General features: G+C 45.6%; 1 protein-coding gene across 1 annotated transcript; it reads left to right on the forward strand.

Annotated features, from left to right (window-relative positions):
* The first annotated feature begins 7283 nt into the window (after positions 1-7283).
* On the forward strand, positions 7284-14357 carry SMKR1 (small lysine rich protein 1). Its single transcript, XM_058569272.1, has 2 exons — positions 7284-7333; positions 13730-14357. Exons 1-2 carry the CDS (start codon positions 7331-7333, stop codon positions 13922-13924), a joined length of 198 nt encoding a protein of 65 aa, XP_058425255.1. The 5' UTR covers positions 7284-7330; the 3' UTR covers positions 13925-14357.
* Positions 14358-14753: the final 396 nt, after the last annotated feature.

Below are 14753 nucleotides of genomic sequence, written 5' to 3' on the forward strand. Positions count from 1 at the left end.
ATGCCTCAGATTCCCCATCTGTAAGATGGGGATAATAATACTACCTACCTTTTAGAGTTGTAAGGATTAAATGAGTCAATATGAATATAGTGCTTAGAATAATGCTTGCTAAACATGAGTGCTCAATAATTGCTGATCATTATTTCCCACTTCATTCCCCTACCTATTAAAGAATCTCCCAGCAAGAACAATAAATAACATTTCAATTTTCTAGCTCAGGGATTGCCAAACTATAGCCCATGGGCCAAATCTGGCCCACCGACAGTTTTCATACAGCCTGTGAGCTAAGAGTGGTTTTTACATTCTTAAATGGTTGGGAAAAAATCCATAGAAGAAAAATATTTTATGATACATGAAAATTCTATGAAATTCAAATTCCAGTTTCCGTAATAGTTTTATTGCAACACAGCCACGCTCATTCATTTGTGTTGACTATAAATGCTTTCATTCTACATCAGTAGAGTTGAGTGATTGCAAGAAGGCATAAGGCCTGCAAAGCCTGAAATATTCACTCTCTGAGTTTGCCAACCCCTGCTCTAGATAATTTCCTCTCCTGAGTCTGCCCCAGCTGGTCTTAGTGCACCCCAAAGTTCTCACTGCTAGAACCCTAGTGGCTGATCGGAAGAAATTACCTACAAAGAACATTTCATTTTCTTCTGTAAAGTCCTCTTCAATATTAGGGCTGTAATGGGTAGAGTGAATGCAGTGCTATACTCTTGAATTTGATGTGATAAAAAAGAAAAAGAAAGGAAGGCAGGCACCCACCACCAGAGTAGAAAGGAGGAAATAGGAATTTTTAAATGTAACTTCTAAGAAAGATAGTGATGGAATATTCTAAGTTTGGATATTCTAAGAATGTATGCTTCCATTCTGGTAATGTTATATTTTTTTAAAGAACAGCACAGTTCTTTAAAAGGCATAAGGATGTGCACTCAATAAACATAAAATTAACTAGTGCTATTCCAATGTGAGTTTGAATAGTTACCTAAAGTTAACATCATCTTTCAGTTTACACAGGAAGATTTGTTCAGTTCTTGTAGAATAAATAGATTTATCTTACATCCTAAACATGAAGTGATTCTTAGGTGGACTGGTATTTAAGAAAAATGCATATGTTGTCAATGACATTTTCTTTTGATTCTAACAGTAACCTGTGCTCTGTGTTATAAAAAAGTCTGCTTTTCAGCCCCACAGCTCAGCAGCCCTCCTCACCTCCCTGCAGGTCAATGCTAAGGCTTTCTCCAGTGCAAAGGCTGAAGATCCGCTTGGTCAATGGAAAACGTGCTGCCACTAAAGCTGTTCTGATTGTCACTAGAGCATTCATTTTATGTCCCACCTATCCACTGACAAAGCAGGCTTTCTGGTGCTTTTTATCTTTCTTTTTCAGCTTTCTTGAGCTATAACTGACAAATAATATGTAATATATTTAAAGTGTGCAACATGATGATCTGACATACGTTTACACTATGAAAGGATTCCCACAACTGAGTTAATTAACCCATCCATCGCCTCACATTTTTACCCCTCTTTTTTTTTGGTGAGAACATTTAAGTTCCACTCTCAGCAAATTTCAATTATGCAATACAGTATTATCAACTCTAGTCACCATGCTATACATTAGATCCTCAGACCTTATTCATCTTATAACCGAAAATTCATACCCTTTTACCAACCTCTCCCCATTCCATTTCCCCTACCCACCAACTTTATATCTTTTAAAGCAAGGCTTACTGGAAACACTTTGAATTCACAAAGCACTTTCACATTCATTCTATCCTATCACTTTTACAGTAACCCACAGGGAAAAAGTGAAGCTCAGAGAATTGCCTAAAATTGCATAACTAGTAAGCAGTGAGGCCAAAACTTGAACCCACATCTTCTGGCCTCAAGTCTAGGGCACCTTCCTGAATAATTTTAGTGTTTAACACCACACGCTGGACAGACAGACAGAGCCGGCTTTGACTCTGCTTGTGTGAACATGGGCAAGTTACTCTCTCTGACCTCATGTGCAAATTGGAGAACATAACAGCCTACACTGGTCATAGTGAAGGGATAATGCCATGATGTGTGCAAAGTGCTCAGCAAGCTGGCTGAATCAGCACTCCTTCAATGTTAACTATTATTTGCAATACAAAATGATGAAGGTCTAGCTAGAATGATGAGGATGTCAAGAGAGGGCTCGATACAAGAGAATTTCCAAAGGATACTCAGGCCTTGGACTCATCATTCAAGATGGAGAGAGATGAGTTAGAGATGACAAAGGGTGTGAGACTAGGAGAGCAGTGTTGCCACTGACAGTGGAAACAGAGGCTGACATGAAAGTCAGATGCCTTAAGTCCAGGGAATAATGGGGCCTGAGGACTGGAGCTCAGATGGAGGCCATTCTTTCATGACAGAGATTATGTCATCCCAAGAGAGGTAGTCACTGACATTAGATGAGCCATCATGTGAGGAGACACTGAGGGAGAAGGGCAGAGGGCTGAGGACCGGACTCTGAGATCGGCCAACACTTGGAGTGCAGCAGGAGGCAGATGGCCATGAGATGACTAAGCGAGGTCAGGATGAGCAAGGAGCATAATGCACGTCTCAGAAACAAGCAGGGAGACTTAACAGAAGGAGGGGAGAGGAGCAGCATCAACGTAGGCTTAGAGGTCAATGAGAACCAAGAAGCCCTTGCTGGGCTTGGCAGAATGAAGGGGATAATACTTCCCACTGAATCATGGAAATTATTCCATTAATGTCTATGATTACTGCCATGGCATACAAAGATGAGCCTAAAAGAGGTTGCTTACTGTGCAGAAGAGAAAACAAGTAAACATATATCTAACTATGGCACAGATAAGTGCAATGTCAGAGGCCTAGGCTGACTTTAATGGGCACAAAGCATCGGTAGTGATTAATGAGCTCACAGAGATGGTACAGTTTGTGCTGGGCCTTGAAGGTTGAATAGGTGATGGGCGATGGGGAGAAGGCATTCCAGGTACAAGACTGTGTAAAGCAAAGCCTGGAAGGTGTGAGAATGCAACAAACCTCAGAGACTGAGGAGTGTGGCAAAAATAAGGTATGTAGGGCCAGTGAGAGTAAATAAAGCTAGAAATGCAGATGGAGGCAAGATTTTGAAAGGCCATAAATACCATACCAAGGAGTTCTTAACTTTTTTGGAAATAGTCATTGAAAGTTTTTGAAAATGGGTGAGACATGATTAAATCTATGCTTTAGAAAGAAAACCAGGATGGAATGCAGAAGCCTAAGAGATAGCAGGGCCAGTACAGACCTGAACATGGGTAGTGGTCTGGGAACAGGAAAATGAGAGGGTGCAAAGGGTGCCTGGACCCAATTCCAACATGTATGTGTTTGTGTGTGTGTGTGTAGGCTTCTCCATGCCAACAAGCAGTTCTTGGACACCAGCAGGGTGTCTGAGAATTCAACTCAATTCCAACGCTATTTACCCAGAGATAGAATCAGATTCCACAGGTAAAGGGCTTGGTCCCACAAGACTGCCCTCCACTTGAGATGCCAGTCGCAAGCCCAGGTTGTTACCTGTACTTCTGATTGACCAGCTACATACTGGAGGTTCCAGTGACTCCCCTCCAACTCAAGATGCCAATTGAAACGCCAGGTTGTTACCTGTACTTCTGACCAACTGGCTATAAATCAGAGGTTCCCATGACCCCCTCCTTGGGTTTGATTAATTCACTACAACAGCTCACAGAACTCAGGAAAACCCTTTTATTCACTAGATTACCAATTTATTACAAAGGATACAAATCAAAAATTACAAAGGATATGAATCAAAAGCCAGATAAGAGATACATAGGGCAAGGTCCTGAACAAAGGAGCTTCTGTCCTTGTGGAGCTTGGGGCCCTGCATGGTGGTACGAGGAAGTGTTCTGGTTCCCCAACATGGAAGGTCTCCGAAAAAGGGCTGAGGAGCTGTCCTTTTGGGTTTTTATGGAGGCTTCATTACATAGTCATGATTGACTAAGTCATTGACCACTGGCATTTGATTCACCTTCAAGACCCCCTTCCCCTCCCCAGAAACCAGGAGATGGGGACTGAAAGTTCTAATCCTCTGATCACAGGGCTGGTTCTCCTGGCAACCAGCCCCCACCCTAGGGTGGGGTCCAAAAGTCACCTTAATTAACATGACAAAAGGCACCTTTATGGCTCTCATCATTTAGAAAATTGAAATTCCAAGGGTTTGGGTTGCTGTGAGCCAGGAACTGCGGACAAAGACCAAATATATATGAGAAATATATTTTGGTAATCTGAACGACCAAATATATATTTCTTATAAATCACAATATCGTGGAGGACAAAAGGGCAGTATCCCAGAGAGACAGGGCTTGACAAGGAGTGGAGGAGAGCACACTGGCAGGTTTGAGCCTGGGTGACTGGGCACAGGCGGCACCATCCACAGACATAAGCAAGTCTGGAGGCAGCTCAGGTAGGTACGAGTGAGAGCAAGCTCTGGATATAAGGAAAGAGGGAGGAATCAAAGACGACCAGTTTATGGTTGTGTACCTAGATGGCTGCTGATGCCATTGTCCAAAACGAAAAGAGATGCACATTTGCTATGAGAAGTGTTCGATTTTAGATATGGTAAGGCTGAGGTTCCTAGGAGGTGAAGTTTTAAAATCAACTTTATTGAGGTATAACTTATGTATAATAAACCATTCATTTGATGTGTATAATGAATTCTGACAAATGTATACACCTGTGCAGGGCCAGCTTCATGGGCATGTGACCAGTGGTCACACAGGATGCTACTCTCAGAAGGGCCCTGGGCTTGGAGTTGAATGCTATGAGCTCACAGTCTTGAAATTCTTAATAATTTTATGTTTGAATTTGTGTTTTGTGAATGAAGTCCAATGGGACAGTGGATGGTGTTGTGGGGGAGGGGCTTGGAGCCTGAGCTCCTGCTGAGTTTCATCTTCTATCACCCCCACTGCCCCCAACCTTGACTCTCACCCACTCCACTCACCCCTACCCCCACCTCAGGGTCAGGCTGACGCCCAGGTGTCTCAGGGCAGGGCATGGTGGCACCCCAGCACATTCAGAGAGCAACACGTGAGCATCTCACCCATCAGGATCCAGGTACTACGCACATCCCAGCAAAGAGGTTGCACTTCCTTGGAGGTCACTCGTGGGGTGGCAGCCCATGGGAAGGAAAGATACCTGGGAAAAGAAGTATTCCTGTTCCCCAGGAAAACACAACATTAAATAGCAAACAAAAACAGCATGATAGAGAGGTTGATAGAGACCACAGAAAAAGGAAAAAGTTTTATAATTTACTACCTTTAGTGGCATTTTTTTCCTACTTCCCCATATTTTCATTTTCCATTGAGCCATGCAAATTACACAGCCAGCCCTGCGCTGGTGTAACTACCACCACAATCAAGATGCAGAATATTTCCATCAGACCCAAATTTTCCTCTTAACCCTTTGCAGAGTCACCCCCCCAATCATGGGCCTACTTTTGAGACAGCTGAATTGGAGGTTCAGGGCTCCGGACCTCCAAGCTGGAATTCAGGAAAAGCAGGGCTAAAACAGATTCCAGAGTAACCCCCATAAGGGTTAACCTGAGAGAACTGTGATGACCCAAAGAAGTGTAAGCAGAAAGTGTGGGCTGCCACCATGCAGGAATTAAGAGAGGGGCCAGCAGAGGAGAAATCGCACGTAGAGGGCAGGAGAATTTGCCATATCAAAAGCATATGGACTCACGAAAAAATTACCAAATTAAAAGTAGTTGGAACTTGGGTATGCTTTGTTGATGAAGGATTAGGGAAAGCATATGTATGAGAACCTGGTACATAAATACTCCCCTTTGGAAGCCAGGTCATCAATCAAACGGAGAAAAACAAAAAACACCTTCTCCTTGCTCGGGGAGCCTTTCAGTACCCCAACCCTGCTTCCCCCGTCCAGTCTCCTCTTCCTGCCCTGGGCCTGCAATGTCCTGCCCCCTGATCTTGGCATAGTTGACTCCTCCTTATCATCCAAATCTTAGTTTAAACCTCCTCAAAGGTTTTAACTTGCCCACTCACTAACGTAAAAGGGCACCCAGCCGTCACATCAATATAATACACCCATGTAGTACACCCTGTCGCACCTATCATTTTTAATGTCTGTCATGTCCCCCATTTTGACCCCCCCCAAAAAACGAAATAGAACAAGAAAGAGAACTTTGCCTTATTCAGGGCTGAATTCCCAGGGCCTAGAACTGAGCGTCAGGCATATGGTTGATGCTCGATAACTTCTGTATAAGAAGGAATAAGAATCATAAAAAGGAATGAGAGTCCTGCTCCCAAATCGTGTTCTTCCCCTGCAGGGCGGAGGTCAGGAGGAACTCGCAGGTTGGAAACGGAACTGTACCTACTGCATCCTTTCTTGCCTAATCCCATGCGGGGTATAAGAACTTTTTTCAGGATCTTTTACAAACATTTCCCCAAGTTATTCTCACTTCAACCCTCAAAGGCTGTATCACATTTTCGAAAAAAGGTCATGGGGTCTTCGATGACTTCTCCAAGGTCAGCCAGTGAGAGGCCGACTTCTTAGTTACGCTGGAGTCGGCCCACTCCAAGGCCGGTGCCGTCCACGCCCGAGCACCGCCCGCAGCCCGCCCCTCGCCCCGTACCCGGCCCGCTGCGGCCCCCAGCTCGCCTGCGCCCGCCCGGGCTGCCCAAACTCGGACGCCCCAGCGCGGAGCCGGGTTCCGGGGCTCACAGCCGTCGTCGTCGTCGTCGTCGTCGTCGTCGTCGTCGTCGAAGGTGAGGCGCACCAGCCAGCGGCGCGGCCAGCAGAGGGCGGCAGACGTTACCAGGAAAGCGGGTGTAAGAGCCTGGGCGCGTGCTGCGCCGGGCCGGCTCGGCCCAACGGCTGGACGCTGGGCCCGGGTGTCCCGGCAACAGGCAAACACTGCGCGGCCCGGCCCCCGGCGCGCGCGGCCCGGCCCCCGGCGCGCGCGGCCGGCCGGCGTTCCCCAGCCCCGCGGCTTCGTCGCCGGCAGTCGCGCAGCCCGCAACGTGGGTGCGGCGGCTGCTCCAGCCCGGCGTGGCGGCAGGTCGGTGCTGGCTGCCCCCTAACCTCGCCGGGCTCCTCTGAACGTCTCGGCCTGGGCGCGCGGCGCCGCGGGAGGGGCTCCTGAGAACCGTGGCGAGCTCCCGGGCCTGCGGCGGTTCGCGGGCAAGTGCGGGGGAAGAAGCCCGGTGCGCGGCAGGAATGGGCGCCGGGGCGCCGTCCCCGGGTGATGCGGAGAACTGGGGTCTCTCTCCTTGTTTCAGGATTGGGAACCTATGCCACCCTCACCTGCTCAACTGAGAGAGGAATTACCATGGTAATACACGTCTTATTTAAGTATGAGATTCCGGGGCTCTAGCTATATTACTTTAGTACCGTTCTGCCCTGTAGAGGCACGCTTTACTAAGATGTTACCCACCCTTCATCTCCTCTTTCTGTGGGTGGTGGCGGATCAGTGATCTGAACACTGGGGCAAAGATGAGGGCGGAGAGGGGTTTCCCAGGTGGTCTGCGCCCGCCGAAGGGGACAGCGGCAGCAGAATCAGGCTAAGCCCTCTGTGTAAGATGGTTGGTTTAGTCCCTTGGTTCTGTGAGCCACTTTCACACCCAGAAGATGGTTTATATGTGGGAGATGAAGAGAGGCTGGTAACGTGGTGTGGACTCCAGGGCGCCAGTACAAGCCATGCCGACAGCGACTGGCCCAGGCGCTTAGCTACTGCTGCCCCCGCCCTGGGTCCCATGCGGGATTCTTTGCAGTTTAAGGAAGTAGAAAGTGAGCCCTGATGCAACCCAGACTGCCGGCTCTGGAGAGTGATTCTCTCTTCCAACCCCAGTCTGAGGAAAGGGCTTGGAGGAGACCTTTTGTGCGGGAAGTTCTTGCGTTTTATGCCCTGGAAAGCTTGCAACATCCTTACAGCCATCTCACCTCTAAGTCGTCCGCCAGATTACTCGCTGAAAACTCATAACTCCGTCTCCAACTTCCCGCCAGAGTTCTCCACCAGAGAGCGTTTTCAAACTGTGTTCAAAATCTAGCTCTTTTAACCACTACCATCTCTGCACTTTCCAGTAGCACGTTCATTCTCCTGGCCTCAAGCTCACAAGCACTTCTGTTCCTCAGCCCTGGTCCAGTCTCTGGCAGCCTGCTTCCTACCCTCACTGTCACTGGTCAAGTCCTGCCCTCCTTTCCAACTGCCTGGATTCTGGCAGTAGCCCACTACCTCGCTGTCCAGGGGCTCTCTGTCTCTTTTGTCTTCCTTCCCTGCCAGTTTGATGGTCCCAAAACGTCTGTGAGCTTGTAGCCCCCACCCGAGGTCCTCAGGGACTTCCATTGTCTGCTGAACTCAGTACTGCTCTCCTTGAACTTGGTGCTCAGAGCTCTTGGTAAAGGGACCTCAACCTCTTAAGCTTTATCTACGGTATTCTCTGCTTTTTTTAATTTTAATTGAAGTGTAGTTGATATACCATGTCGTATTCTCTGCTTTAAAAAAAAAAAAAATCTCACATTAGACCCACATTCTTCTGGAAGCCTCCTGCTCCTGTCCCATCTTGAGCTATTGATCCCCTTTTCTGCAAGACCCACCCAGCTCAGAAGTACCTCTTGCTGCCCTATTCCTCCCTAAGCGCCTGTAGTGCTCTGTACCTCACTGTGCTTTACCTGTTTTGCCTTGGAAAGCCTTACTCCTCACCCGCCTTTGACTGCAGCATTGAAAAGTGTTTGGTAAATCTCTCTGTTCCTTCCAGTTAATTGAGTGTAAAAGTACTAAATAAATACCTCTTGATTTATTTTATTATTTTTGTGTGTGTGTGAGGAAGATTAGCCCTGAGCTAACATCTGTCGCCAATCCTCTTTTTGCTGAGGAAGAGTGGCCCTTGGCTAACATCCGTGCCCATCTTCCTCTACTTTATATGGCACGCCGCCACAGCATGGCTTGATAAGTGGTGCGTTGGTGCTGCCTGGTATCAGGGCCCCGGCCCGCCCGCCGCAGTGGAGCACGCGCACTTAACCGCTTCGCCACCAGGCCTGCCCTGTATCGCTTGATTTAAAGTGAGAGTCATACCCAGGTTACTTCACATGGTTGATGTTGCCGTTTTCTTTCAGAGCTCAGGGAATGGAAGCAGAAAGGCTTAATAAAGGCATTTAAGTTAATGGCTTCCCACTGCTCCTTGTGTAAAGGTCCAACACCTTAGCTTCCAAGGCCTGCAGGGCAGAGCTGCACCTACTTTTCCAGCCTCAGCTCCTCTCACTGCCCCTCTTGGTTGCCTGTGGGCCAGCCACATTGACTGTTTTTTGGTCCCTTCAAGTTTGTGTGTTCTCTCCAGCCTCAGAGCCTTTGCACATGCTGTTTGCTCTGCCTGGGAATTCACTACCCCTCAGTCCACAGGCCACTCTCAGGAACCCTCTTCCTTCACATCCCAGGCTAGGTTACTCCCTGCCCTTCCCATGTAATCATAATACGAGGTACCCTGGGTTCTTCCTTCACAGCATACTTGGTGAGTAAATGTGTTTGTGATTAGGTGGCTAGTATCTTTCTCCCTCACTGGACTGTAAGTCTCCTGAGGACAGGAGCCCAGATCTGCTTTGCTCTCCATCTAACATAGAGCCTGGTGCACAGTAGATATTTATTAAATATTTGTTGAATAAATGAAGGAGGCATCTTAAAATTCAGGAAAGCAGAAATCTGTATTTGCTTTCTAAATCCTGGGTCTGCGTTGCATCTGAGTTGCAATTTATTCACTCAGCAAATATTTATTCATCCCTACAGTGTGCCAGACATTGGCCTAGGCCCTGGGGATTCAGTGGTGAACTCATAGACAAAACCTCTGGTCAGGGAAACATACAGTAAATACATAAACAAAAAAAAATACCGTTGAATAGTGAAGAGTATTTAGGGTAGGAGATAGAAAGTGACATGGGTAGGAGGGATGTCGGGAGACGGTCTGTACCTCCTCCCCCTTTTGCCTGGGACAGTCCAGTTTATGTTTGTTGAAGTGTCTTGGTTTGGGCAATGAATTATATGGTCACCCTAGTTATAGACAGAATATAGACATGGTGTCTGTGAGGTTTTTCTAAAGAGGTGATATTTGAGCAGAGATCAGCACAAAGAGAAAAAACAAATTTTGCCTCCTGTGAAGGTGTGCAGGAAGAGGAGGGAGCAGGGAGGAGCTTGATGAGTTTGGGAACTAGAAGGAAGGCGAGTGTTGCTGGAACCAGGTGGTCTTCATTAAGGAGTTTAGAGGGTTTTAAGTCAGGAGCTATGTGTTCTGAGTGGTGTTGCACCAACCCAACCACCTCAGAAACTGAAAAGTTTTACTCCCATATAATAATTTCTTAATAGATTTATTGAGTTATAATTGATGTATAATAAATTACACATATTTAAAATATACAATTTGGTAGGCTTGGCATATGTATGAGCCCATTAAGCCATCACCACATTCAAGATAATAAACATGTTGATCATCCCGAAAAGTTTCCTTGTGCTCCTCTCTAATCACTTGTTTTCTCTTGCCTCTCCCTGTACCCCTGCATCCCTCTCCCAGACAACCACTGAGCTGCTCTCTGTCTTTGTAGATTAGTTTATAATTTCTAGGATTTTATATATATATATGTATGTATGGAATCATACAGTATGTATTATTATATTGGGGGGGTCTGGCTTCTTTCACTTCTATAATTATTTTGAAATTCACCCATGTTGTAGCATGTATCACTAGTCCTTTTTATTGCTGAGTAGTATTCCATTGTGTGCTTATACCACAGTTTGTTTATCTGTTCACTCACTGACAGACTTTTGGGTGGTTGCCGGTTTTTAGCTATTACAAATAAAGCTACTATGATCAATCGTGTATAAGTCTTTGAATGGTCTGTGCTTTCATTTCTCTTGGTAAATACCTAGGAGTGGAATGGCTGGATCATATGGTAGGTTTGTGTTTAACCTTTTAAAGAAACTGCCAAATTGTTTTCCAAAGTGGCTCTGTCATTTTAGATTTCCACCAGCAGTGTGTGCGAGTTTCACTTCCTCCACATCCTCACCAACACTTGGTATGATCAGTTTTTTTTTTTGTTTTTTGGTGAGGAGATCAGCCCTGTGCCAACATCTGCCAATCCTCCTCTTTTTTTGCTGAGGAAGACTGGCCCTGGACTAACATCTGTGCCCATCTTCCTCCACTCCACATGGGACGCGGCCACAGCATGGCTTGCCAAGCAGTGCGTTGGTGCGCGCCTGGATCCGAACTGGTGAACCCTGGGCTGCCACAGCAGAGCAGGCGCACTCAACCGCCTGTGCCACCAGGCTGGCCCCATGATTAGTTTTTTTAACTTGAGCCATTCTAAGAAGTGTGTGGTGGTATCTCATTGTGGTTTTAATTGCATTTCCCTAATGACTTGATGTTGAGTACTTCATGTTCTTTTTGGCCATCTGTATATCTTCTTTGGGGAAGTATCTAAATCTTTCTTTTTTTTTGTGAGGAAGATCAGCCCTGAGCTAACATCCATGCCAATCCTCCTCTTCTTTTGCTGAGGAAGACCGGCTCTGAGCTAACATCTCTTGCCAATCCTTCTCCTTTTTTTCTTCCCCAAAGCCCCAGTAGACAGCCGTATGTCATAGTTGCACATCCTTCTAGTTGCTGTATGTGGGACGCGGCCTCAGCATGGCCAGACAAGCGGTGCCTCGGTGCGCGCCCGGGATCCGAACCCGGGCCGCCAGCAGTGGAGCGCGTGCACTCAACCGCTAAGCCACGGGGCCGGCCCGAAATCTTTTGACCATTTTTCATTGGGTTGTTTTCTTACTGTGTTTTGAGAGTTCTTTATCTATTCTACTATTAGGCCTTTATCAGATATGTGATTTGAAAATGTTTTCTCCCGATCTGTGGCTTGGCTTTTCATTCTTTTAATATCTTTTTTTTTCTTTTGTTTATTGCAGTAACATTGGTTTATAACATTGTATAAATTTCAGGTGTACATCATTATACTTCTATTTCTGCATAGATTACATCATGTTTACCACCCAAATACTAATTACAACCCATCACCACACACATGTGCCGAATTATCCCTTTCGCCCTCCTCCCCTCCCCCTTCCCCTCTGGTAACCACCAATCCAATCTCTGTCTCTATGTGTTTGTTTGTTGTTGTTATTATCTACTACTTAATGAGTGAGATCATACAGTATTTGACCTTCTCCCTCTGACTTATTTCACTTTGCATAATACCCTCATTGTCCATCCATGTTGTCACAAATGGCTGGATTTCATCGTTTCTTATGGTTGAGTAGTATTGCATTGCGTATATATACCACATCTTCTTTATTCATTTGTCCCTTGATGGGCACTTAGGTTGCTTCCAAGTCTTGGCTATTGTGACTAATGCTGCAATGAACACAGGGGTGCGTGTATCTTTATGCATTGGTGTTTTCAAGTTCTTTGGATAAATACCCAGCAGTGGAATAGCTGGATCATATGGTAGTTCTATCCTTAATTTTTTGAGGAATCTCCATATTGTTTTCCATAGTGGCTGCACCAGTTTGCACTCCCACCAGCAGTGTATGAGAGTTCCCTTCTCTCCACATCCTCTCCAACACATGTTGTTTCCTGTCTTGTTAATTATAGCCATTCTGACGGGCGTGAGGTGATATCTCATTGTAGTTTTGGTTTGCATTTCCCTGATAGTAAATGATGTTGAACATCTTTTCATGTGCCTGTTGGCCATCTGTATATCATCTTTGGAGAAATGTCTATTCAGGTCTTTTGCCCATTTTTTAATTGGGTTATTAGTTTTTTTGTTGTTGAGATACATCAGTTTTTTTTTGTGTGTGTGTTTGAGGAAGATCAGCCCTGAGCTAACATCCATGCTAATCCTCCTCTTTTTGCTGAGGAAGACCGGCTCTGAGCTAACATCTATTGCCAATCCTCCTCCTTTTTTTATCCCCAAAGCCCCAGTAGATAGTTGTATGTCATAGTTGCACATCCTTCTAGCTGCTGTATGTGGGACGCCGCCTCAGCATGGCCGGAGAAGCGGTGCATCGGGGTGCGCGTGGGATCCGAACCCGGCCGCCAGCAGCGGAGCGTGCGCACTTAACCGCTAAGCCACGGGGCCGGCCCCTAATGTGTTTTTCATTTAGTTTTTATTATGAAAAGTTTCCATACATACACAAAAATAGAATTGTAAAATGAATCCCCATATGTCCATTTCTCAGATTCAGAAATTGTTGGGATTTTGCCACATTTGCTCCATCTGATCTTTTTTTGGGGGGGAGGGAGGAAGCTATAGTATTTTGAAACAAATCTCAGACCTTCTTTCATTTAATTCCTACAGATTTTAGTGTGCATCTCTGAAATGTGTAAATATTTTCTTCCATGACCTAATGCCATTATCAGACCTAATAGAATTAATAATTCTATTGATATTGAATTGATATTATCAAATTTCCCTGATTGCCTAAAAAATGCCTTTTTACAGCTTTTTTGTTCCAATTAGAATGCAAACAAGGTCCAAACATTGCACTAGGTTTGGGTCTCTTTTAATCCAGGATGCTTAATATACATTTGTTGAATTAGATTGCATCTGACTTCTCCTCCCACTCTGTGCAAAAGTTTGTTGTTACAACTTTTTCCTTTTAGGAATTTTTTTCCTTAATTTCAATAGGATATGTTGAAAATTATGTCAAAGTTATAAAAACTAATTTTTGCCCTGTGTATATACTTGTCTTTGAAAGCCAGGTAAAGGGAAAAGAGGAAAAGGCCGGGGCAAGTCTCATGGGAAGAAACAGAAGAGACCAGAAGTGGACATCCTCAGCCCAGCCGCGATGCTGAACCTCTACTACGTCGCCCACAACATCACCGACTGCCTTCGCCTGCGGGGCTTCCGGTGGCCAGGTGCTCCCAAGTCAAAAGGGAAAAACAAGACTTAAGTGATAGCATTTCACAGCATATCTACAGAGAACAGAACTTGGGGAAGAGAAATCGGGAGAATACGACTTTTAGAAGCAAAATAGACTTTACTGAAAGCGGCTTGAGTTGCAAGCTAAGCGTGCTTTTCTAAGTGTGATAGTTAATGATAAAGAAATGCACTTCATTTCTTCAGCTAAATCCAGGTATGGTTAGCCACTTTGGTTTTTCAGAAGTTAAGGGCAAAAAAGTCTGAATATTCCTACATAGCATGGTGAAATTGATAGGACTTTAAAAAATTATTGTAATTCTGGGTCAGAATTAAACCTTGCTCTCAAAAGGCTGTTCTCTCTTGCATGAGTTTTTTTCTTTTGCCAAAGGGGGTTTGTTATTTAGAGATGTGGCAAAAAGCACAGGATTTGCTTATGAACATTCCTCTCTTGGGAGCTGTTTCCTTTCCCCATCTTTTTCAGGAAAAATAATAAATATCTTGTTTCTGTAATTTTCTTCTCAGCAGTCTGACTCTTGTCTGATTTGAATTAGCCACAGACCCCAGTGGAGACTGAGACTGTCACTTTGCTCTGACCTTGCTGGGCTTGTAAACAAGTGGTTCCAAGAGCTGACAGCAGTTAGTGGTGGGGGTGCATGGAGAAGGGCGCAGGTCAGCGCTCATCCCTCTTGTGTCTATTCCACCTGACCCTTCTCCCTCTTCTTCCCACCTTCAGCAGGCTTTCTTTTAAACTTGACGGACCCTGAGTTATGGAACTGGCACTAGAAGTTTGCCGTAGGCATTCTGCTGATATGCCAGGATCTCCCTAGCCTGTGAGGAGACACCCAAGAGAGAAAACTGCA

The sequence above is a fragment of the Diceros bicornis genome, chromosome 3 (genome assembly GCF_020826845.1).
Source record: "Diceros bicornis minor isolate mBicDic1 chromosome 3, mDicBic1.mat.cur, whole genome shotgun sequence".
NCBI classification, from domain to species: domain Eukaryota; kingdom Metazoa; phylum Chordata; class Mammalia; order Perissodactyla; family Rhinocerotidae; genus Diceros; species Diceros bicornis.